Source organism: Falco cherrug, chromosome 5, assembly GCF_023634085.1.
Source record: "Falco cherrug isolate bFalChe1 chromosome 5, bFalChe1.pri, whole genome shotgun sequence".
NCBI classification, from domain to species: Eukaryota; Metazoa; Chordata; class Aves; order Falconiformes; family Falconidae; genus Falco; species Falco cherrug.
In genome coordinates this window covers 31852344-31879267 of record NC_073701.1, presented here as the reverse complement: position 1 = coordinate 31879267, position 26924 = coordinate 31852344, and the positions used below count along the sequence as shown (strand labels likewise).

Here is a 26924-nt window from a genome sequence, read left to right as displayed (position 1 = left end):
GCATTCTTTCCTTTTTTCCATTTCCTCCATTTCTTGACAAGTTGGTGGGTTTTTTTTTCTTTTAAAGCATCATTTGACCATCCTTCAGTGTGAAGTAATCACTATAAAAATGCTCTCTATTGATATTTAGCATAAATGGCATATTGTTATTCTGATGAAGATAGTTTTGAGAACTCACCAGAACAATCAGCCAGCTAAAATAAGTGTTTATCCAATTCTCTGGAGCATTACTTACAGCAACATTAAACTGTATAATCAAAATTAACAAGAATACAAAAATCAATCTACTTAAGAGATGAGCCAAAAGGGCTATTACTGCATATGCCAAGAAAAGAATTGTTGTGCTGATTTTGCCATGGATTTTCTACTACTCTGTCTTTTACATGAGCACAAAGCAACAGGGAAAGGCGTACAGTTTTTAAACACTGCACTGAACCTGGTAGAGGGGGCTCTAACTCAGCTCAGAGAGATTTTCTCAGTACATTTATCAAGTGATCTGAATGTTCATCATTCAAAATACTCTTTTCACCATAGAAAGATTAAGAAGTCAGTTAAAAAGATTACGGGTAAACCGGGGGAAGTAGTCTGGCTCATTTCTGTCTCAGCACTTCTATGCCTGCTACCAGGGAGAGAAGAGCTGGCACAAATACAGTGTCACAAAGCACAAATGCTGCTCCTCAAAGAGCAGCAGCAGAACTGAGCCTTGGCCACAAAGCACCCAGGTCCAGCTGTGATGACCAGCAACAGCCGGTTTTGCTTTGACATTTGTTTCGACTCTCTGCCAATAGGCTAGCTGTACAGAATTTGGGAGCGCTTTAGCTCTCAGCCCACCAACAAGCCTTTCACAACTGTCAAAACTCAACAAACCCCAACACCCAGTTCCTTGAAGCACATTTGTCTTCTCTAGTCAGTTTTAACACATTCAGCTGGTTATGGCACGAGGCAGATCAGTATATAAAGGGCTTTGCTATTTCACAGAAGCAAAGCAGAACGTACATGATACAGTAAGAGAGGTTCTTTTGTAATATCAAAGAAGTTGCTTCAACATAAACCTCTGCAACAAAGCTCTTGTCCACCTACCACCTTCCCCCCAAACACTTTCTACCACCTAAACTCTCCTTTCCTTACTCAAGACTTGCCTTATGACATTCGGGTTGAAACTGCAGTGCACAGTTGGGCTGTGAGAGCGTACAGCTTGCTTTGTGTACCCACACTGCCGCTTTCACAGATGCATATGTGCAATATGGTGGATTACTGGCAGGAAAATGTGTATGTTTTCATTTCTTACATTAGGCTTTTACACAATGTTTCACAGTCACAGAGGTACAGTGTGTAAAACTGACTGATTTTCTATGTCTTAATGGAATTGAAAAGCTCCATTGAGAATTATTTCTCTAATTGTAGGAGCCTCTGATCCTCTTAAACATTATTTTAGCAATACAATGGAATGCAAACAGTAGAGACTCTTACATTCTGATCTTAAATAGTTCTCAGATTTTAAGCTACAACTGTTAACTTTGCACTGAGATGTCAACATTCAACTGAGGTCCTTGCAGCTGCCACTTAATCATAACCTCCTCTCAGTCTTACACTTCAACCTCCAACACACAGTAAATTATCTAAGCCAAAATAGCAGGATTTCATTTCGATTTCATTTCACTGAAAACCAGTTTGCTCACTAAGTGCAGCCCTAGTCCTCCAACAAGATGACTCATTCTGCCTGTGCAAGGGAAGTACTTTTCAGGACATTTAATGTTATCCTGCAGAAACATTATTATTTTAATACCTAACACTTGTCAGGGATACTGGGTTATAGACCCATTGCAAGCTCTGATGTCCACCCTCATTTACTTGTGCTTTTACACCTCTCGCTAGTTTAATGTTGCTTAAAAAAAAGAGTAAAGACTGTCCAAAGCTGCCGGCACAGCCCTGTGATATGGTCAGAGGGGTCAGTGTGGAGTAGCACAAGGCCCTTTCCCAGCCTGAGCCTCGGGGCTCCCTCCATGCCCCCAGGTTCTGACAGCTGAGAGAATGACACGCAGACTTGGGCATGAGGATTTCCACATGGCAATGCTGGACCAAGAGCCGCTCTGCAATTTCAGTATGGGGAAAAAAAGCAAGATGAGTGGGTGGTTACTTAAAGGTGGGGGTTTGAAGCACTACATCGCATCTCTTCATAAATACAAAACAGGAAAAAGTATGTGTAATGATTCAGCAATATCCTCTAGGTCTCATTTGACCAGTAAGGGTAGAGATAAATCTTTTCTGTCCCTACATACTGCCACTTACAGCGGCTGGTTTTTAAGCAGTTATTACAAAAAGCTTCAGGTGTTTGCAGATACTTCAGGCAGAGCGAAATATAGCTCAGGTCATGTGCCAACTTTTAAAATGTACTTTTATCTAGCTGCTTATTCTTTGAGTCAGGTGTTTTGTCATAACAAACTGAAACAAAGGCTTTTTTTATTGCTCAAGATATTCAACGGCTTTTGTGTTCCTAGCGTCAGCAGGAACGTCAGAGGATTGTATCCAAGGAGCTAAATGTGCAAGACCTAGGGTCAAAGCAGCTGAATACACCAACCTCAGAAAACACAGACAATGAATTGCAAATGACACTCAAAACAAAACGGGGAAAAAAACCTTCACACAGAAAACTACAAAAGAACTCCACAGATACTGAATTGGCTTTCTGTACACACTGATCCTGCTTAACTGTGTGTGGTAACTAACCAAACCTTCTGAGACTAATAGTCATAAAATAGAGACTCGGGGGTGGGGGAAAGATAATGGGATGGGGGAGAACTGTAAGGAAAAAAAGATTGTATCGCTCCTTCTCCCTGTCCACCTTTTTTTTCTTTAATTTAAATGGAAGACATGCATCTGCTGCTATTTTCTGCTATTTTGATGTGCTGAACATGACAGTTCAGCACAAGGCAGTTTCTTTGCTATTAATTCTGCTGGAGAAGTTTCACAAAAGGTGCAGTGTTTCCGTTTCGAACACACAGTGCAAAACAAATGGTTTAATAAACATGACAGAAGTAGTAGTTTTTTCATGACAGAGTTGTTCTACTGTAGCTCTCAACTTACAAGCAAGCCATCAATACAAGACATAAAACTGGCATGTACAGCACAAGTCTGAATACAGCTGTCTGTACTGATGTGCTACTGGTCAGGTTCTTGGGACTCAGCTCTGCCTTGATCATGGGCCATATGACTTGGATGCTTTAATGCTAGTTTAGCTGTGTATTAAAGGAAGGATAAGGACATACCTAGTGTCAATCACCCACAACAGCAAATTTACAAAATGGATGGTTTTTAATGACTAGCTATCACATTTGTAAAGAGAACTAAGTGATCATGAAATTAATTTTGTTTCAGTTGTCTTCCTGAGAAGCTGATACTTGCCCTCAATATCCAAAACAGAAAAAGCCCCAAATCTATACCACAGCTGCAGAAAGTATTCAAGTAACTAAGCATTTTTTTTTCACATTTTGATTCCTCTTAGTCTCTAATGTCAATGTAACTATTTATTTATTTATTTATTTATAGGGCACCTACTCAACTATTCAGGAAAATTCTTCTCTCTCCGTGTTCTCTCTCTCTTTGTGAGTACTTTTTAACTCTGTCTGAAAACACACAGCACATTGCAGCCTAAAACCACCCCACTCTGCCAATCCTGCAGCTACACTGAAAACTTTAAAGTCATGTTGGGTTTTTTTGAGAATCATCAAAAAAGCAACAGTGCCGCAGTTTCTTCAATTTTTGTTTTAAGTATTAAGTCCTGCAGATATGGTCTCCATTAAGTAAAACTGACTGGTATCTTCTGCCTTTTAATTTTTTCAGCTTTCAGAGGTAAATTCTTTCTCTCTCAGAGCTAAAGTGCTCTTTTCCTCTTCCTAGCAAAGCTTTTATGTGAACTAGGTAAGAAAGTATTTCTCTGTTTTGTCAATTCTGCTACATAGCTTCAATATTGAATAAAAAAAAGTCTTACCCATTGCTTGTTTCCCCATGGCACACTGGTAAGTGTTTCTTGGGGACTGGTTGTGGTGAGGATATGGAATCAGGCCAGCACAGACACCAAGAAGTGTGAAAGGCTCAATCTCCAAATGCGTTGTATCTCTTAAAAGAAAGAGTACCAGTTATAGCTGGCTTGTAAACTAACATCTTAACTAGACTTTATTTAATTTAGTAGTATCTCATAATACTTCAGTTGAATTCTGTTCAGGAAAATGTAAGTCAGTAGGACCTCAAAATATGGATTCATTAAGAGTTTCCACATGAAAAGAAATGAAGAAGAAATAAATAAGGGTTTATGAATTTCCATCATGGAGAAAAAGCCTCCAGATAACAACAACCTGAGGGAGCTCAGTAAGACAGTAAAACATCAGTTTATACAGTAAGACCCAAACTGCCCTAAGGAATGTCTTCTCACGTAACGAGAGTCCTCCACATCAAATTACTGATCTCAGAGATCTGGAAATCCACTGGGGAGGTGGAAGAAGGAAGAGCAAGACAGATTTAGGTATAGAAAAAAACATAAAAGTGTAGTTTTAGTTTTCCAAGGTCAGTTATAGAACATCAGTTAGAGGCAAAACATGCCCAAAACAGATCCAGTGCCATAGGTGATATGGCATAATAAAACACTATTTGAAAAGCTCTGCAAATATTTTGGAAATGATTATGTTGTTAAAAGACAGTACTGATGAGAAGTAAAAAGACAAGGACAAGCAATAAAGACAGAGATAGCAAAATTCATTCTACCTGGCATGAGGCTTCAGAGGAGGAAGTTCATGCTCAACAAAAACAATTATATCATAGCATGCACTGGGAGCAAATGGAGTGGCTAATAGCTAAAGATGGAGTGTACAATAAAGTTTTGCTAGAGCAGATCTGAATTTAAATCAAGATAAGTAACTAGGAAATGGGAAATTTTGAAATAAAGAAATTATAACTAAACCTATCCAAATCATATCTTTCATGGTATTCTGGAATTATTACACAGAGCTTGGGTTTAGGCATACATTGCTTCTCCCACACACTTAAACCCACTGCATTCTGAAAATCCCATCCTTAATGTCTGCCTTCTCTTGGAAGACTCTTATTAATTGGTTAAATTAATTTGATTACTAAACTTTAAGACCTTGCAAAGGAAGTGATTGGAACAATCTCTATTATGACAACACTCAAAAGATGGCAAAGCATCACAAGCTCAAAAAGGCTGAGGAATTACCCACAAGTACATACAGACTGAAGATGAACTTACAGAAACAATGTATGTGCTACTGGAAAAAATGAAATATGAAAACCAAAACAAATCTGGAAACCCTGAGGAACAAGCCTAGTGAAATTATCCATCTATAAACCACAGATATGGTTGAAGCACCTAAAAATAACCTGCTGGCAAGAGGATAGCCACTATTTTTCTCCACTTGATAAAAAGCAGCTATGTTAATTGAAGCCTGTCTTAAGAAAATGCAAATGGTAGAATCCCAATTGCAGTCAAGTAATTGCAAAATGCTCTCAAGAGCTGCTAGCAAACTTCAAGCACAGACTGCTCCCCCATTCTGTAGAACTTTACAGAACTGCTGACTCTTCTCAAATAATAAAACAAGAGGCTTAAGACTTACTGATAGCAAAGTTAGCTAATTTCTTCAGAAAGTACTAGAGCATGGAACTACATATATACATTTTCAGATAGGGTATTCAACACAAGTATTTTCCATAGAAGTCAATCCCATTTCAACCAAAGAAGATGCAACATACACAAATCCTAGAGGCTTAGAAAGTATTCCATAGTGCTCTGATGAGAGGCCTTCAAACTTCACACAGCAGTTCAAATTCTGCAAGTCAAAATGCTACTGCCAGAAAAGAGCCCAAGAAAGGAAGACAACCTAGTGAGTTTGAAAATCGGTTACAGATGTGTAAGGCAGAAAGTGAACACATTACATAGAGTCAAATACACCAATAAAAAACCCACCTAACTGGATTGGAAAGGTAAAGAGAGGATACTGTAGCTAAAAGAAGCCTACATTACAAAAGCAGGAATGTTAATTGAATACTTCACAATGGTGGATTATATCAGTTGTATTACCAGAACAAGTTGTACCAACATGGTCACACCATTTAAAATGCAACATGATCAGCTGGGGAAAGGGGGTACACACATCAACTACTCAAGATGTAGGGAATATCATTACTAAACACAAGGAGCAATGTGCTCACATGGTGCAAGCTCAGATACTTATGGCACTAACTACAAGCACTGAAGCTAAACTCAAAACAAGTTGATGGACACCACAAGAGTCTCCTAAGCTTTTTGGCAGTTATTGTGGAGTCATTTCCTCACACTAGTCCATCAGAAGGTTACCATCTCCTATTTTTTGACTAAATCGTGATTTCATGTGATACACTGCCATTAATCTTCCTAGCTGAATCACATGTCCTGTAACTTAAACTTTTCAGTTCTGGTGCTTTGTGGAAGTTACTTAATTTTGGCACGAATGACAGCAATTTTGTGTGCTCTTCTTTGCTTATGTATGCAGAAGCCAGCCAAGAGCATGCAAGAGTAATTTCTTAAAGTGATAAAGTCTTTAAAAGCTTGGCCAGGAGCAATACAATTTAATTAGCAGAGTTAATGCATTTTATCTGGTAAAGGTTAAAGACAACTAAAGGTGTCACCCAGCTCCACTGAAATCAATTATGTATTTCTGTTGTCTTCCAGGAGTACTTGACCAGGACAGAATATTTAGAAAATGCATTTTCTATGTAAATCTACTGATCAAACATTTCACAGAGATAACTTCTAACATCTTATATGCAGCCTTCAGTTGACAGGATATTGTCGGAGAAACATTAAAATGTGGAAAGATAGGAGGACTTAAGAATCTAAAAGAATCCTTCTTTTAAAGTGGGCTCTTTAATCACAGCGACAAGACAGAGGGGGAAAAAAAAGCACCAGGTCCTTCAGATACGTGGAAAACACAACATATCTGGAAATCTTTCTGTAGTGGGCTTGCATGGCAAGGTTTTGGTACTGGGGGGGTGGCTACAAAGTGGCTTCTGTGAGGAGATGCCAGAAGCTTCCCCCACGTCCAATGAAGCCAATGCCAGCCGGCTCCAAGACAGACCCACCACGGGCCAAGGCAGAGTTAATCAGTGACAGTGGTAGCACTTCTGCGATAGCATATTAAGAAGGGGGGAAAAAAATAATCTGTGCCAGCAAGAGACAGGAGTGAAACTATTGAGAGCAACAATTCTGCAGACATCAAGGTCAGCGAAGATGGAAGGGAGGAGGTGCTCCAGGTGAAGATCATGGTGAGACAGGCTGCACCCCTGCAGCCCATGGAGGTCCACAGTGGAGCAGATATCCACAGCCAGATATTCAGATGCCACAGCAGGTGGGTGCCTGAGGAAGCTGTGACCCGTGGGACGCCCACACTGAAGCACACAACAGGCAGGACTTGTGACCCATGCTGCAGCAGTCCGTTCCTGAAGGACTGCACCCCATGGAAGGGACCCACGCCAGAGCAGTTCATGAAGAACTGCAGCCTGTGGGAAGGACTCACGTTGGAGAAGTTTGTGGAGGACTGTCTCCTGTGGGAGGGACCCCACATTGGAGCAGGGGAAGACTGTGAGAAGGAAGGAGCAGCAGAAACAATGAACTGACCATAATGCCCACTCCCCATTCCTCTGTGCTGCTTTGGGGGAGGACAGAGGAATCAGGAATTAAGTTAAGCACAGGAAGAAGGGAGAGGTGGGGGGGAAGATGTTTTTCTGATTTGAGTGGTAATAAATCAAACTAATTTTCCCCAAGTCGAATCTGTTTTGCTTGTGACAGTAATCGCTGAGTGATCTCTTTGTCCTTATCTTGACTCATGAGCCTCTTGTTCTATTTTCTCTCCCCTGCCTGGTTGAGGAGAGGAGTGATAGAGTGGTTTTGGTGGGCACGTGGCATTCAACCAGGATCAAACCACCACACTTTCTAAATGAAGATCACATACCAGAAATAGGTTTAACATATGTGGTAAAGAATTCACGGAATGATCCAGACATTTGTATCAGGGCCTATTATACTTCCAAAAGTCAAAGGCAAACTGGTTGTCTAGGGTCCCACTACAGCCGTGAGAGATTTTCCAAATGACTGTCAGGATGTGCTAAGATCATCATTTAACACATGGAACGATTTGCCTTCTGGATTCCTATTGTGTCAAATTACGATGAGCAGCCCAATGATTAGAACAAAAAAAAGCCACATCCAGAGAAAAAAAGGATATACCTTTGAGTACATCATGGTTTTGAGAGTTAGAAGCAGGAACAGATCTCCCCAAACCCAAAAGCTAAATAATTTTTTTTCTAACTGTCCCATGAATACTTTTGAATGTTGTAAACAGATTTCTTTCTTTAGCTTTCATCTGGAGTTGTTTCAACCATTAGCATGGGAACAGTATGCATATGTGGAAACAGTAACATTATCAACACACTTGCATTTCAGAGAATCACCCTATGAAAGTTTTTCCTGTACTAGTGTTTAGTCTGAGTGCATACTTACTTATTAATTGTATGTTCATATAGTGCAATGTTACAGTCATTTTCTTCATTCACATCCAAATATTCAACGAGGCCTTCATGCAAGAAGTCTTCAAAATTCCTACAATTAAATTGAAAGATTACACTAGAAGTACTGCCTTTTCTTAAATTTTTGCAAGAATAAAACTACATAATACATCTATTGAAGGAATGTAATGTGCAGAAGTTAAACTACAGAAATACTTCTACATGAAAAGTTCTGCACACTTTACATATTTAAAGAAAGCTATTTTTTTAAATTAATCCCCTTGCCCATTCACTGCTTCACGCAGTCTGACTGGCCAATGTTACTTATTTGAACTACTAAATAAAATCTTCCTGTATGTACTCATCATCACTATATACGTAGGCAAATATAAGGGTAATCTAGTAAGTTTTTGTGATGGTTTCCCAACATTTAGTTAAAGCTAAATTTAAACGCTTTTGTGAAAGTGGGTTTTTTAAACACTCAAACTAAGAATTTGCAAAGTTTCAAAAGTTTCAAAACTAATTCTGAATGCGCCCAGTTTAAGGTGGTCAAGTTGATATTCCTTCAAAGTGTTTGATTCTTCAGTCAGGAGAAGGATGGTAGTGCCTCAGACCTTCCACTTGCAGAAAGATGAGTCTGTGAGATATATTTATTCTGCATAACGACCAAATTTCATAGCAGTAACAAAATAACAACAGCAGACTTAATTTGACATTAAACAGAAAACCTCCAATACGCTGACTATTAATTTATAGAGAGAGTAGACTTCTCCTCTACACAGCTAACCCAAAGATTGTGAAATACTGACTGATGGACATATTTCCACACAGTATTTACTTAGCGAAGATGAATATGGTTTACTTGAATCGTGTACCTGTATCCCTGAGCAAGTTCTTCCATATGTTTGTTTGTAACTGCAGGTTTTTGCTTCTTTACAATTATGTAGGGTCTACAATTAAACAAAAAAATTATCATAGCAAATACTTAACTCATAGTAAGAACCCTGCCTACACACAACCTATTTTATAAACCACTTTTAAAACTTATGCACTTTTAACTGATATAGCCACATAAATACAATTAATTATTCAGACCTTGGTTTGATACACAGATTATCCTGCACTGGCATATTGTCTATGAAGTACCCAAAAAGCGTGCAAGAAAAATTAAGACTTCAGTTTTGAGGAGGAAGCCCTCTCTTCCCCCCCCCCCTGAATCTTTAAACTAACTTTTTATGTCTTACCTACACATTTTGTTGATAGTTTTATAAGAGTGAAGATTTCTCAATCTACAAAGCTAAGAACAGCATTAAGTTCTACGGATATTGCAAGGATTTCATACAACACTGAGCGAACACTTTTTGCTCAAGTGTCCACATGCAAGAATGTATTTTGCTGTTACTTATGTGATGCAAAGTACAGGTATTTACTGTGGGTGACCTCGGATGAATCCATAAATTTCAACAGCACATGGATCTCTGAAGGCTTCCTTACCACACAAAAACACTGACACAAAGGATGGCATGCAAGAATGAAACGTCAAGGGCTGTTGCTATTTGGACAAGCTGCTCTGATAAAGAGCAGCAAATAGCTACACTATACTTGCAGACTCCACTCTGAAGTCTAAATAACTGTTTGAAGACTAATGAGTACTTTTAAACGGTTAATAGGGGTATCTGAACAATCACAGAGTGGGGGGTGCCACAAAGCAAACTTGGTAAACTCCTGGAAATCCACATGATTCACTTGTCTTTGTTTTACAGATCAGAAGTTTTGCTGCATCTCCAAACCTGCAGAATGGCCGATATTAGGCCTGACTGGAAAAGTGATTTCTCAGCCACTGAATATGCCTCTACTCTGGATCTCTTGACCAGATACGATTAGCTGATGGTTTATACATGTACTATTTTGGAGCCTCCAGCTCAAACTGCATTCGACATGCTCTGAGATTCAACTAATGAACACAATGAAATGCCAGCTGTAGTTGTGACTGCTGTTTCTTTGAAGTACGCACAAAATATGCACGCAGCTAGTCAATGCTAAAATATGCATATCTTTATTAACTCATTCTGCCTCTCTCAATCTCTGCTTTGTTCATCTTTTATATCTTGTTCTTTAGGCTAATTACTTGGGCCGGGAGATGTTTTACTTGCAAACAGTCTATCACAGTGCTGCCATAATTTTACTGGAGTCTCTAGCCTTTACTATAAAATCAACCTGATTTTCTGTTTCAGAATCTTGTTACGTTCCACTCTTTCTCATTTTAGCCACCCAATTATTTTTCCTTTCCTCTGTGACATGACTGTTATACAGGCACTCCCTCTGTCTAATACACAGCACAAGCATCTCAAGGTAGAGACCTTCCTTACAGGTTTATTGAATTCCCTATCTACTTAAGGATAAGCAATGGAATAAACCAAAATTGTGAGACATACTTCTTGGTATTATAGCAAAGAGGTATACATGCCTGAAGAAGTTTTGCATCAGAAGTAAAGGCCCTTGAAGACAAAGAGTAACTTCTCATTCTAAAATGTGATATCATACCCATGGGATATCAGGCAAGTGGCTGCTTGTTTCTCACTTCACAGGAAGTAAAAAAAAAAAAAACTCCAAGGACATCAGATGTTACTAGAGTTGCCAATCAGGTTGACTTTAGCATCACCCCCCTCTTTTTTTTTTTTTCAAAGAAGATAGAAGAAATATTTTGGTTTTACTTTTGTTCACAGATAAAATGGATTTATTTGGGCTTTTTTTAAAAAAAAGTTGCATGACTATATATTATGTTTCTCAAATCTGCCTGTTTTGAATGAGGGCTACTTAAGGAGAAAAGAGATGCTCAAGCCCTACTGAATTTGCTTAAATCTGTACTTGTGAAAGTCAGCCCAGTGTATTGACAGTGAATAAAACAGTGTTTATAGTAAGTTCACGACTGAGATAATTCTGACAAGATGTTTACCTGCACAGCCTCCCTCCATCAGAGGAAATGTAGACACATCTGTCAGAAAGATTTGTAGAGATGGAAACAAATTCATTGATATAACCCGCTCGACGCATTATCCGAAATGTGTTTACTAATTTCTGATGATCACGTATGACACCAAGGATGTTACCTATTCAGAAAGTGAATAAATTCATAGTGCATTCTTTGCATATCCAAAACCCTACTTACAAATTCTGATCATATCTAGCATGTACAGAAGTACGTCCTACTTCCAGCAAATAATAAATTATCATAAAATTTCCCTTTTCTGACATGAGTAAGAATTGGCTCTTTTTTTCTCTTAGTAAACATTAAAAAAAGTGTCAGAATTTCACAGGTCATCTATTTGCCTCTAAATAGCTTCATAAGACAAATGGCATGCTTCATCCAGCCATCTTCAAATATGTTTCTGCTCAGATGCCCATTCACCAATTAGTGTACAAGAAAACAATACTCCTGAAGCCTGCAGTTTCACCTGTACTGAAATGGATCCAAGGTTTCCAAGAACAGATCCAGGAACTGTCCTGCTGCCTTGTCAGAAATTTTAGAAAGACCTGGTATTTTTTATATATGTGATCACTCACAACAGCACTAGAATTCCTCCTTCAGGAACTTAGCTCAACAAGCTATTGCTATCTTAGCAGGGCACTTTAGCACATACATAAGTATTCTGATGCATGATGAACAAACAAGAGAGTAAAATTAATTTAAAGAGTCAGCTGACCAAAGCAATTTTAATATATATTAAAAAACCCCTAAGTATGGTATCATTTTAAACAAAACTTTGAAGGAGGAAACAAAGCATGACAGTTTAGGGAGTTTCTAAGACAATAAAAAGGTCTTTATAGCTTAAAGGATTTGTACTTAACAGATTTTCTGCCCTCTCAGGTCAGAAGTTTAAATCAGAATCAAGTCAGCCATCCACAAGCCTGAAATTTTTTTATGAACTAAACCCACAGTAGTAGATTGAAAGTAAATTGTTTTGCCTCACTTAATACTAGATCATTGACATTTGGGAGCGTAACTATCTTGTTCCATACTACAGGCCAAATTTGTGAAGGAAGTCCAGTATTTCTGTTATGCATTCCCCTTTGGACCATATAACAAGATGGAAGAGAGTGCACGTAGTTTCACTGAACCTTATTTTTAACATACTGCTACAGAAAAGCACAGCAAAAGAAAACAGTTTGGGCAAGTGCTACTTTCAACTTGCTGGTAAAAGACAGGATTGAAGAACAACTGCTGTTTAATTCAAAGGTAAATGGAGAATTTATTCATGGTGACAGACATTAAATGCTAGTCCCTGGAAGTGGATGCTGTTGACAAAGGCAATTTTTAAATCACAGCTGTAGTTTTTAAAACATCAGTATTTTGGAATCTGATATCACAGTACCTGTTGATTTAGAAACACTGAAAGATCAATTGTAAAAGGAACATAAGTGTGCCGATGCAAAGCACATACACCAAATCACCCCTTTAACAAAGAGGCCTATTTTCTGAGGTCTAATTTTTTCTCATCATTCACAAAGCAAGTTGCCCTTTAAAAGGTAGTTTTGAAGAGAACAGCATTGCTAAACTTTGCAAACAAGTGATGTTTCCTTCCTGTTTTTAAAGGAACTTGCATGAATATATATATAAATACGTAAAGATTACATTAAAATTAAATAATTTCTGTGAATGAAGCTCTGAATTCGTAAACTTAACTTATTACAAATTTAGCAGTGTTATTCTCTTTTAGAAGTATTTATGAATGGTACCTCATTCAGTGAGCACCTGAAAAAACCAAACAAATCTGTAATAGAACGTACATATTTTTGTACTTATTTATGCAACGTACTTCAAAACAGTACTGAAATTTGAGCAAGCTTCAATTTCCCAACTACACACATCTGCAAGCAGAGTTCTAAGGACACAGCTTAAGACAACTAAGGGCCATCACCTGGCCTGCCTACTCTGCCTGACCCTATCAAAATATTTACAGATGGAATTATCTACATGTGGAGAATGGCATCTGCAGTTGACTGCTCCAAAAATTGCTGGAGGATTTCTGAAGCCTAACTCTCTATCAGCAACAGATCAGAGTCAAGACTGCTGAAAAGTAACATACCATTAAGGAAAACAAGGAACACATTTGGATATGAAAGTTCTTCACCACAGAGCAAGTTGACGTCTTCAACTCCAAGATTACTGGCTAATTTAATAATTGGGCCATCTTCCATATCCGTAGTAATGTGAGTCATGAGGGCAAGGTTTTTAACCAAACCGCATGCCTAAAATAAAAAAATACATCTTTTATCCATTTTATTCCAAAGTATTAATACTATACTTATCTTTTTCTTCCAAAAACCATACTTAAGAACAAAAAAAAAAAAAAAGTCAGAAGGATAAAGGGAAAGAAATGAAACAAATTAACTACACTGAAAATGAGGAGGGAAGAAAGGAAGAATTTTCTGTATCAGGTTGAAATGTAATGTTTTAGCATTTACAAACTAATAAAACTATAGGCAATGAAGTTGTAGTTCTCAAGTTAACCAACCATGTATAACCCTATATTTCTCTCTTCAAAGCAACAGCAACTTAGAAGCGTAATAGAAATATGAAATCAGTATATTTACCGATTTGCTAGATATCCTGTATGTTCTAACACAAATTCTAACAATGGAAAATATCCACATATCTTATACAGTGCAATTTTATTTCAGCTGCTTAATGATAACTAGCTCATATTGACTATGTGTTTATGCCAGCAAGTTCAGAGTTCCTCCAGTACTTTCTCTTTACGAAATAAAAGAAAAAAAGGAAAACAAAGAAAAAGACAGCATCAATCATTTGGTTAAAATAGCTGATGTCTTAAAAGCAAAACATACAAAGGTGTTTCTCTTCCTCAAGCTAAAGGCTAAAGCCATTTCTATAGTAATAATACCTGTTTCTAGAAAAATTGCAGGTTGATGCTGCAACTTCAAAGCAGAACATCTATTACTGAACAAAGGGATAAGAGTTTAGGACTCCTCTCTTTCTGCTCTGATCAAAAGAGAACAAGTAGCTCTGATGCAAAAATGGGAGCCCCCATGTCATTCTCATACAGCCAAATTATTTCTGAAAAGTTTCCAGCCACTCCACTGAGGTAGGAGAAAAAAGGCAATTTAGTAAGGAGGATCAGGATGTAAATGGATGGGATGTGAGAAGACATAGAAGTTGTGTTATCAGTCTGAGGATATTTTTTCTCTCCAGAAACATCCTCATCAGACTTCTTCCTCTTATGGAGAATCACCTATGCCTCCATTTCTCGGGACAAGAACTACTGAAAGCAAAATGTAAGTTCCTCACCTCTCCTTCAGGAGTGTCAGATGGGCAGAGCATCCCCCACTGAGATGGCTGTAGTGATCGAGGACCACTCACTTTCCTTGTCTTTTCAAACTGAGAAGAGATTCTAGTCATCATTCCCAGAGCAGATATATAAGACAAGCGGGACAATACTTGTGTCACGCCTTGGCGGTCCATTTTGAATCTCTTCAGAGACCAATTTCCCTGTAGAATAAAATGAACGTTTCAAAAGTTATTGCAGTTTATCCTTCCGTAGTCTTGACAATACATGTCTTTTTTCAGTACTTAGAATGAGAAGCTTTGCATTTATATAGAACAACTTTCCAATTATCTATCTGCACATGAACTACTAGTTATAACATACTTGTAACTAAGTACTAAAAAAAGTTGAAACAAAAGAACTGCTCTTTCAGACAAGAGGATACTTAGTCAATCACACAAAGATTCTTCATCATGTGTCCCTCACAGGTAAATCAATACTCAAATTTAGCTAAATTATTTTCTGTTCTCCCATTATAGATGTTTTTGAGTATTTTCAAACTAAAAAAAAGTATTTTGAGTGAAATACACTTTTACAATAGATCCCACAAACTTTCAGCTCTGCCTTTTTTGTGCTTTGTTATTTTTGTAGGAAACACAGGCATTTAAGCTGGAGAAGTCTGACATCAAAGCTACCTGTACTTCCATGAAGCCTTTTGTTTTGGAATCCAGAGGGAAAAGACTCACTGATTTGTCTTCTCACCAAAGAGTGTGGTCTCTCCAACTTCTCTGGTAAGATTACATCAAATATGAAATGCAAGATCCATACATACGTCAGAGGTTTCATGTTTCATGACTGTCACAGGCAGTATCACTTGTGGTTTTAATTAGGAGAACAGAGGAGTTCAGAGAATGTTCTAGGACACAATTATGTTTCCATGCCAAGCAGATTTAATAATCTCTACTGGAAGATCTTGAAATTTGGTGCTACAATTTTGGCTTCATAACATCTACTCCATATACAGCTCCCAGCACATGAGTCAGTGGATAGACCAAGTTTCTGTCCCAATTACTACTATTTATCCCAGCCACCATGCTACTAGTCAGTCCGACGGCAACGAAGATCTCAAAAGTAATGGTTTCCCCAAGGACTGCCTTCAGCTAATTCCTATAGCCTTTTTGATAAACTCAGCTCACCAACGCTACCCAAAAATTTGAAGCTCACCTGCTGTACTGCACTGAAATTCTTTTAGAGGGCGATTTGCTTGGCTTCTTTATTTATACATTAACAGCACAATTCCATTTTATGATGAACAGCAAGGAACGACCATTCATCCGAATGATTTTGCTATTTGCTTCTACTGGAGAGACCACCAAACAGTCTGCAGAACTTCCCTTTTTTCCTTGTTACAGAAAGTGGGAAGTCATAATACCAACAGTAAGTCAGTCAAAAGAAACCTGTCCACTCACTCAACCTTCTCAGGAAGGGTTCACTTGCTAACCATTTCATTCTTTAAAGACCAGGAGTTATCAGAATAAGTGGAAGAATACAATAAATGAGTACTTTTTCCTCACACTAGAAATGATTGCACCTGTAGTCTAAACTAGCATGTGGTTTCTTCTTCACTGCCCTGAAGACTGAAATCTCAAAGACTGGAGGAAAGGGGAGGTAGAAACACTGCCTGAAGAAATAATATGAAAAATTCTTTGTGCTTTGGATGTGACAGACTGACTCCTTTAAATGTTGTCCAAAAACCCAGACTGGGGCCACAGCTGTTGTGAGACCATCCCCAGCAGGTAACTTCCTACTGAGCAGGAAGTTATGAATGAATATGAATGACCTGAAAGTTGTTCCTTAAGTGGCATCAGATGATTCTGCAGACACTGAAATGTCTATTAGGCCTGTGGCATTGCTGCCTGACCTACCCTCTCTTCTGGTCTTTTTCAGGGTAAAAAGATGACCTACAGCGAATATCACTGAACATCACTGTACAGTTAATGCAGTAGTGCTGTGAATTCTTTTGCATGCTACTGGTGTAATTATGAATCCACTGAGTTATTCAATGCTCTTTGAGACTATCATTGAAGCATTCTGGTGAAATTGGAGATTGTTGTTTCCAAGAATGATTTTTATGGTATTTGCTTAATCTCTTGAATAGTATGCACTGGGCATTGTTCCTGAGAAATTATTTTCAATGCTTAAGAGCAGATGGTGTTTAACTGCTTATGTGGCAGTAAAAAAAAAGTCCAAAGACAGTGGAAGAAGGAAGACTTTACAATACATACTGAATAGTTTGCAGATTTATCTCTGTCAGTCCAAATGGAAAAACTGGCACTGGCTAGAAGAAAGCACTAGCATTTAGAGAAACAAATCCGTCAATTGTTTTGGTTACGTGCACTGAAGAGATTTAACTACATTTGGGGCACTCATAAAATTAAATAGTGATAAGCTTTAACACTGGGGTTTTTAAGTAACAGACTGGTAGTGGTTTTGGATGCAATTTGTGGAGTTAATTTTGTTCACAAGAACTGAAGAAAATCCTCAGTTTCATGCTAGGCAGAAAAGCCCCCTCAAGAGTTCCAAAGATTAAAAATTAAGTTGCGTAACTTTTACCAGCTACTAAAATACTTAGACTAATCTAATTTCTTAAAAAAAATAATGGATTTCAAAGTCATTTACAAGCCAGTAGCTAGATTTCAGGAACCACCTCACAAATTGTTCTTGCAGATGTGTGATGTAAGAGACAAAGTTAGTAATTGTATTTTTGTTCTCTGCTGGAAAAAATGAAAATATCTGTTTAGGAGAAGGCAGACACAGGCTAAAACCTAGCCAAGACAAATATTTAAGGCTTAATTATGTTGGTTTTTTTTTTTTTTATTATACAGCATGTAGCAGTTTTCCCTGTTAAACAGTTCAGTATCATTAGCAGAGAAGCACTAATTTCTATGCTGCAAATTTGCTCATACTAGCAACTTCATATGAATAAAAAGGCACCGCCCTTAAAGAGCTCAAAATTCAGCTTCCCTTTTTAGAGTTGGCTTTTTTTTGGTTTTTTTTTGCCTACCCACCCCCACCCCCTGATGGTGGGTCTTCTGTTCATGATGTTTTCCTGATGTTTTTAAACCACCTTTTGGACATACGATGTAATATGACCCTAGCTAAAGCCAGATAATAAAAAATAGCATGAGCCAGATAGTCAAACAGAACCTAGAAGACAGCAAGTTGGATAAATACAAACGTGATCGCTATTTTAAATGTGGTTTTTTCTACCATTGCTTCTCACACAATAAAACTTTGAAATAAATGGTGAAATAAAAAGTGGTTTGATTTGATGATTAATGATCCTTCAGTGAATTCCAAAAGTCCTGCTCATGACAGACTTTTGCAATTTTAATCTATAAAGAATGTTAAATAGATTTGTTTTTACAACCAAAGATAGTAGAGTCATCAGAAGAAAATTTACACATTTGCATCATTCACTCTGGTGGAAAAACTTTACCTACTAAAATGAAAACAAAAATACTTACAGTGGAGATGGCATTGACCATGCCATTGGTAATTTGGTCTTGACGCATATGCTTCACTACATCAAACTGAGCTGCACGTTGCTTTGGGATTACTTGGTCAGCAATCTTTTTCAGTTCAGAGTTAAATTTTTTGAACAAATCTTCAAACAGAAGAGAAAGAAGCTGGAAATACAAACCAATTGGATTAAGGGAAAAAAATTATACTTTTCCAGAACTGGGAAATGGGGGACACATGGGTGACAGGGACACATTTAATACTTCTACCGTTATGTTTCTTCTAAGTTAAAAAATACCCTCTCTGTTTCTCAAATGGTATTTTTCTCATGAGTTTTTTTTCCTTATTAGAGTGCAGTATTGGAGAAATTATAACATAAAGCAAATTAAGTAGAATGGTCTACGTTCTTTTTGGTTTGCTCTAATTCTTCCTTCACAATATCTTAGCACACCCATCCATCTCTGTGCTATCCTTTTACTAACTGTTTTCCCTAATCTGCTGATCTACTTCCTTCCTAAAATCACAAACTCTTTTAAAGATTTAATACCCTAAATGTACAACCTTGAATTACACACAAGATTTGGAGGCAAGACCAGCTTCTATTCTAATACTGGATGGAATAACTGCAGTAAAGCAGTTCAGTGAGCAGTTACCTTGAGATATTTTACTATTAAAAGTGAAAAAGGCTATTTAAAGTGCCCCTTCCCAGGAGCTACTAAAACAGACAAGAGAGACACTTAAGTGACTGTCAGTGGCCGTTAGGGGAAGCAACTCAGCAGCACAGAGTTTGGAAGCAGTGCACAGTGTGGAAAACCAGACTGACGCAAAAAAGGTGCACAGTTAACATTGCTTCTGGACAAGCAGAACTAAAGAGACTTTATTAGGGGCTCAGAAGCAATCTGTGCTCTTGACAGCTGGCAAGACATCTCAGGTTATGTAGACAACTTCCTCAGATATACACTTTCATCCTGCTACCTTCTGCCAATCAGAAGCTATGGAAAACCAATTACACTCACAGAAAGTCCACCTGGTTCAACATCTGACATCCCTTTCTACAAGCGATACTATCTGGAAAGTGCAATGATCTTCCACATCTCTCCCTTAAAAAAAAACAACAAACAAACAAAAAAAATAAATCTACAGCTTAAGCAAAGGAGCTTCGTAACACAGCTGAACTGGAAAAAGCCCAGCAATACAACCCTTCAAAGTGCTGCAATTTAAACCAATTATTTCCTGCATATCTACACTAATTACTTCTAGCTCTTAAAATAGCCATAAAATGAAAAGGTGACCAAAGTTTGTGACCTGACTTTTTTTGTTCTCCAATCCAAGCTTTGCTTCTGCCGTTTGCTCAACCTCTCCTTGCAGACACTAATAGCTTCCCAAAACATTTAAATCTGCTTTACATGATACATTTTAAGTGTTCACGATGATTAGCTTGCAAGCAAGCAGTGTCAATTCTAAAGCCTGGCAGTCTTGTCCTGGGACTCTATTTTACAGCAGCTCCAAGTGTCAAAAGAAATAAAAATGCAGCAGCTACCAATGCCAGAAATGGTGGTTCCCAGTGTACAAAGCATTGTAGGGCTGAACAAGCTAGGTATTCAGCTACCACAAGCTAAGACATTCTGGAGTCAGTTGCACAATTTAATTTCTGTATGTACAGAATTAAACTGAATTTCAACTGTTTCCATCATAGTCCAAACTTTTCCTCACCTTCTGGAAAGAAGAAAGCAAACGACTCATGCCTCTCTCACTGGGTTGGACCACTAGCTTTCGCTTACTTTCCTCTACCTACATACCCCAGCTGAGATGACTACAGCATTTGGCAAATGACACTATAAAGCAGCTAAATAAATTATAAGCTTCCTTTTTCACTGGCATCACAAATGCATTTTAGAATAAAAGCAACAAATAGCACCTGGAAACTCAAGATGGAGATCTGATTTGCAATAAAATGCTCCCACTGGTCTTCATGGAGAGCAAGACTGGATCATTTTTGACAGTCTACTCCACAAGACATAAGGAATATTTAGTGATCAGTCACTAAATTGTAAAACCACAGCGATAACACATGCTGTATGCTAACCCTTGACAAAAATGGAATCCTATTTCCAATCTGGACAGAGAAGTTTTGCTGAAAACTGGTTAAGCAGGGATATTTTAGACCTCACTTGGCACGAAAAGGTGTTACAGAGGCTCTTTCCCTTCCTGATTGTTGTAGTACCATTAACATTTTCAAGGTGACACCCTGTCATAAAAAACCCAGTCACCTGCAACTCACCTGCAATGACACAACTCATTTAAATCAGATTTCCATCAGAAATAAAAGCAACTTTTATGCAGCATCATATTAGGAAGGAAAACCCACTGGAGTCTCCAAAAACTAGACTACGAGGGAAGTATTTCAAAAGTAGGGGAAAAGTAAAAGGAAGTAATGTGCACAGTTTTAAGACGTCTGATAGTCCTGTCAAATAAGAACTAGACGCTTTGAAATCAATCATGGTATACATTTGACCTCAACAGGTTTAAGCAGGACAAACATTTAGCAAAACATTAACAGAACATTTAAAAAAATTTACTCTGAAAATACTTTCACATTTGATTTCTTGATCATAAAATTGCAAAAATCCCCTAATTCCACACACCATAGGCATTATAAAGCCACACCATCCTTCCTCTTCTCTGAAGTAATAAAGTAAATTACACCCCAAATACACCAACTTCCTACTATTTGCCAGTCTGAAAAGCATCATACTTTGCTAATTTCACTCACAGACTCTAGGTCTGTCAGAGCTCTGACTATCTGGCAAAGCAGAATCTCACAATAACCACATTATTTAGGTCAAGAGCAAGAGATTAAAGAAAAAGGATGGAATGCCAATGATAATATTCAATGGATTTCATAGTTAGTCCAGGGCCTTTCAGCCCGCTTCAGACAAGAGCACTAAACAGCAAATTATATTTAAGAAAAAAAATAAAATACTGACAGCTCATCAATTGATTTTCATTGAAAATCCTAAGAAAAATTAATAAAGAACTTAAGCTGCTGAAATACAGTTTCACCAATTAGCTTAATGTCAGAGAATTCTAATTAGGTGCCTTGAGATTGCTATTTAGCGTTTAAGCCTGTGGAGTGCCAAATTCTCCCTTTCACACAAACTGGTTGCAAAATTAAAGACATTAGGCAGCCTTAATTATATTATCAGAACAGCTGGGATTAGGCAATCTCTGAAGTCAAGGCGGTATTCTTTTGTCACAGGGTAGAAATCCCTTGCTTTCCAGGGTGCCGGATTTTGGTGCTGTTCCATATCTCACCCATACAAAGCAAGCTGCATTAGAAACAACAACAACAAAAAAATCCCGAGGACAAAGAACAGAGTAATGCTTAGCAAATAATGAACACATTAAGGAAAGAGAAAAGGTAGGTGAAAAGATTAAGCCTGAAATCGGTAGGTTTTGCTAACACCTCAGCTGGCACCTGGCCTACCAAGCCTCTAGTGGCAGAAAGACTAAGAGAAAGCTCTGTAAACCAGCTTGGCTAGTGGATACAACTCTGTTATCTAAAGCTAAAGCACATTTCATACTCTCTTGTCCCGTGGGGTGTGAAATTAGCAGCTATTGTTTTCACACATTTTTATAAACACAATGCCTTTTATGTCTTTACATTGTTTAGACTGCTATGTTTTTCTCCTCGCATGGGAATCTTTTTTTTTTCTTTATTCAAATTTTAAATCAACAGGATTTTTATTCCAGGAACATGCTGGCATTAAAAAAAAAAACAAACAAAAAAACCCCCAACAAACCACCAACCATTTTATCCACACAAACTTTAGCTAAACTCAAACTGGCAAAAAAAATCTCAAGACTTTATATTCTGTCCAATCAAATTAATATTACACCAATAATGTGGCAGAGAGGAATTCAAGTGTTCAGCCTGAAATGAGCTTTTAAAATATCACAAGGGAGCCAGAACTACTCTTAATCAAGTGCTACAACCCCCTCTGCACAGTTCCCCTTGACGTAGAAAAAATATGTATTGGCTTTGTTATGATGATCCTCTACATTTAAAACCTCTTCCCAGTTAATTTAAAATTACTTTAACATCTGTGTGAGCAGACACCTTTTTATTACAGCTTGTAGAAAACTTTTTACCTGCTCTACTTTCTGTCTCTAAAAATATTAGGGAAAATCAAACTACTCCTTCAATACACTTAAATAAGAACAATACGATGACAAAGCAACAACTAATTACTGACTGTCATACTGAAATACAGCAACATTACAGCACATTAGAACCATTAGAATATTGTGCATTCTTTTTTACTACTCCTTACACTTTAGAAATATGTTCTGCTTCAGCACACAAGTCTGACGAACAGTAAACATATTAATTTGAAGAAAGATTATTTTTTTTCCTAACAGGTTAAGAGTATTTTTCCCTTGTATTTGTGCTTAAGAGTGTGTTCAAGAGTGTTGTCTTAGTTTCTTCAGAAACCTAGGAAGCAAAGTGCATGGTTTTATTCTGAAATGATTGCGTGCTCTGTGTGTGTTCACATGTGTGCATGGAGGACAAGGCAGGGTGGGAAAGAGCACAGGAATATGAGACAACATGCAAGCACACATCTTAAAAAAGTACAGTAAGATGAGAATTCCCACTGGATATGAACAAAAAAGAATGGATATTGTTACATGTGCTGCAACAGAAATCCCAATACGAATGATGTGGGGAGCAGAAATGCATAGCTTCTCCAACCTGGTGCATTACGTATACTTGTCTGAACTTCTGCTGCACGATCAGTAACACAAGATGATACTGACTGCCAAAACCCCAACTTAAGTTAATACAGAGCACAGCAAAGAAGCCCCATCATAATCTAAACTGGTTAATCAAATAACCACGCATGGCAAGGAAAAATCCATGCCATGGTAACTAAGCAGTTCCTTTACCTGATAGGCAAATTCCCACTGCACTAGGAGAATGTAGTTTGGCCAACAGCTGTGAACTGCCACCCTCTCTGCAAAAGAACGGTGCCAGTCAGACACCTCAAACCATTCCCTCCTTCACAGGCCTTTGTTACTGCCTCTATCTCAATGCAAAATTCTGCAAGCAGAGTAGTCCATGCAATCCACTTCCATTAGTTGCTCAAGTTAACTTTAAACCACTTAGTTAATTCATGCTACTCTAGAGGCTAGAAAGGCAGTTGACAACAAATAAGCAATCTTACAGGCTTCTGCAAAGTACAGGAGACTTGAGTGGCTGTTCTGTGAGTTGCTACACAAGCTGGGTTCTCCACAGTGGGACAACCTGGACCTGACACGCAGGCATGTATTTGGTTTGGCCCCAGTTTATTCCCTTACCCAGATGCTTAAAGGGGGACACTGGAAGATGGATTTTACTGCTGCCTTCTTGGCACTAAGTGTTATAATGGAACTAGAACTGATGTCATATTTACACTACTCTGTCTATAAAGAGGCAACACAGAAGTGAGGATATAGTTTATTAGTCTCAGTCAGGGAAGCATATCTGTAAGTCAACACAGAAAAAACAGCAAAAATAAAATGAGAGGAAACCCGCTTAAGTTAGGAAGACAAGGATGCTCCTTATTCTGCATCTTTTCAAAGCAGATAGTAACAAAACCCAAAAAAAAGCACCTGAAGTAAGAACTCACCTGCCCTGCCAACTCCAAACGTTTATTTCCATAGTAGTCTCTGTCATCTACTTTATTTTCTCCTTGAGCCAAAATTACTCTGCGCACCATCACTGCTGTGTATATGCACTTGGCACGAAAATTGAATTCCTTCACCTGTAAACAAATAAACAAAAGTAAAACACACTGATGTTTCAGGATCAATTCCTTAGTTCTTATTCAAACACATCCATTTCAATAAGTGGGTAATCTGGGCTGACTGGGGAGTTAAGAAAGGGATTTGTGCACTTTACCTTCTTTAAAAATGCTAACGGTAATATACATTAGTGACACTGAAATGGCTGTTAAATGAGAACAAATCAGAATAAAGTATAGGTCATGAGAATAAGGTCCTGAACTAATAGCTGATACTGCCTGGCTATGCAGAAAAATGCGTAGTATGCTAAGTAGTTAAACAGTAGAGCATTTCATGAAGATTACTTTTGATTCAATTCAAATCTTCCCCTTTATTTTGAGGGTGATTTACTTTATCTTAGCTACAAAGCAATCAAAGACATTTTTCCCTGCCAACAAAGCTCACACCGTAAATAATCACACAAATTTACTCCAGTTTAAAAAAAAGAGTTACATACAAGAACGTGGGTCAAAATAGTTGATGCTAGCAGCTCTCGTGCTTCTTCCATCTTTGTTTTCTTTGGGCCTCCCCACATCCTTTGCCTTCGTACTTTGTTTCCAATGTACTTCAAGGCCTGTCAAGGGTGGGGAATTAACCTGAGTTAATAGTAGAATTGTAACCTATATAAATATACACACACAGAGATCTGTGTGTATTCCTCAGTCAGTGCAATCTCACTAGTCGCAGATGATACAAACTCCAAGCGAAGTGCAAAATACCAAACACAATAAAAAAATAAATTGAAAATTGACACTTGATTATAATTAAATATACAACATTGTGTTTATCATACGTTGATAACATCTGGAATGGGAAGTGGTGAAAGAGCATGATGACTACAATATTAAAAGAAAGGATTGTAAAGATATAGGAGAAAAGATTAGAGAAATTCCAAAGATATCTAGTTTATTATTTTGACTTTTCACCTCCAGTTCTTCAGTATACTTGCTAAGTTTCATTCCAGTATTAGCCCATGAGGTGGCACTCGCTGTTTAATAGGCACAAATGCTACTGTGTGGCATCCACATCTGTCTCCAAGAGTACCTTGCAATGATCAATGGATTCTTACTCTCTTACAAGTTGTCCAAGAAATTGAATCAATGTGCAGAATTCAAGGCCAGATGAGTCAAAGAAAGCATTCAGGTCTACACAGGAAGTTCCTGCCTGGAAATGAAGCCATGCCCCTCAAGCCAAAAAATCACCCTCTCAACTAAACGACAGACTATCCTTTCCATTGTTACCTTCTTCTCCAGATAGCTCTCTTTTAATTTCGTTTGACATTTCTTGCACAGAGTAACTTCTGTATTTCAGTTTTTCTACCTTCCTAGATGCTTCAAACTTCTCCATGTTCCTCCAACATCACCATTTTACTCTTCTGACTCTGAAATAGGAGGCCTCTATACTACCTCTAACCCTGAAAAGCCCCAAAAGATGCAAACTAGAAAGATGTTCATGTTACTTAACATCATACACAGAAGGAGTCGCTAAAGTTTACAATGAAATAGCAGAACTATGACCAACCTTCAAAAGCTTCTTCTAACAGACTAATATGTACATGATGGAAAACAGCAAAATGGCCTGTGTTCTGGCTAATTTAAAAAAGTACACATGAGCTGAAGAGAATTCTGGAGAGTCTTTAGCAGGACAGAGGGTGGCTATTATTGTGGGCTTTATACAAGAGATTAGAATTGGAGGAGAACACCTACACATGATGAAATGGTCATGTCCACATCAGTAAGGCTTCTGCAAAATGAGGCCTGTAGTTCCTTTTTAAAAAATGGGAATCATCCTCAACAAAACCCCCTAATCTTATGGACATCGCTATTTGCCGCACACATTAAAACATAACCCTGGGCTTCTGAAAACAAAGTGTTTCTTGACTTTTTTTTTTCAGTCAGGAAATGAGAGCAAAGCCTCGCTTTTGACAAGTCCTGCCCCCTAAAAAAGACCCAAAAAACCAAACCCCAAAACACAAAGTGCATGAACACATCAAAATGGTCAATACCCACCATCTTTATATTTTATGGCCTCTGGCCATGTGAAAAGACACACCTGCATCTGTGTAAAAATCTGAGCTTTTTGGCATTCTTCCAGACTAGGAGCAAATGCAGCCATCACGTGTTCTTCTGTGCCAATCATTTGTACAATCTCTTGGTCACTCTCAACACCCATGGCCTAGGAAAAAAAGAAAAGACAGAAATAGCACAGGCTTTATGTTAACTCACTGACATTTGCTTATGCTAATTCAGTATTGTTTGTCTGCATTACTACTAAGCAAGAGCTAGTTCTTCTCTAAGAAACTGTGCCATCTGGCACTGGCAGCACATATTCTAGCTATGGAAGAACATTAAAAGGAAATCTTGATAAGCAGCAGGAACACACACACTTTTTGGAGAGCCTTTTTTCCTTCACTGACAGGAGTTAAATTTTATGGTTTTTCTTAAGAAAAAATAAATACCAGGTAGTAACAACCCTACATGTTTAACAATGAAAACCAGAATCTACAATAAATAAAGGAAGGTGAAATTTCTTAAAAGATTACATGCTATCTCTTACCACAAGCAATTTCGTAAACTCAGTTGACTGCCATGCAGCACGTCCTATTTGAGAAACATTTATAATTTACTCCTTTGCAGCTCTCTGCATTTAGAAGATGACTTCACTACACAATTCCACTTGAAAGCCATCCTATTATTTCACTGATCCTTGGACACCTTGTTAGACTTTATACTGCGGAAAAAGCTT

The 26924-nt window shown here is 38.0% G+C and overlaps 1 protein-coding gene across 2 annotated transcripts in view; it reads right to left on the bottom strand.

The window, feature by feature from the left end:
* POLR3B (RNA polymerase III subunit B) overlaps positions 1-26924 on the bottom strand; it is an 81997-nt gene that overhangs the window by 34004 nt on the left and 21069 nt on the right. For both annotated transcript variants that reach the window (XM_055710668.1, XM_055710667.1), the window contains exons 10-19: positions 26232-26354; positions 24637-24753; positions 24026-24160; positions 18362-18523; positions 14858-15058; positions 13638-13800; positions 11507-11660; positions 9426-9500; positions 8546-8644; positions 3989-4116 (exon numbers count right to left, since the gene is read on the bottom strand). In XM_055710668.1, the coding sequence (XP_055566643.1) occupies positions 3989-4116; positions 8546-8644; positions 9426-9500; positions 11507-11660; positions 13638-13800; positions 14858-15058; positions 18362-18523; positions 24026-24160; positions 24637-24753; positions 26232-26354 (1357 nt within the window). The remainder of the gene's footprint in view (positions 1-3988; positions 4117-8545; positions 8645-9425; positions 9501-11506; positions 11661-13637; positions 13801-14857; positions 15059-18361; positions 18524-24025; positions 24161-24636; positions 24754-26231; positions 26355-26924) is intronic.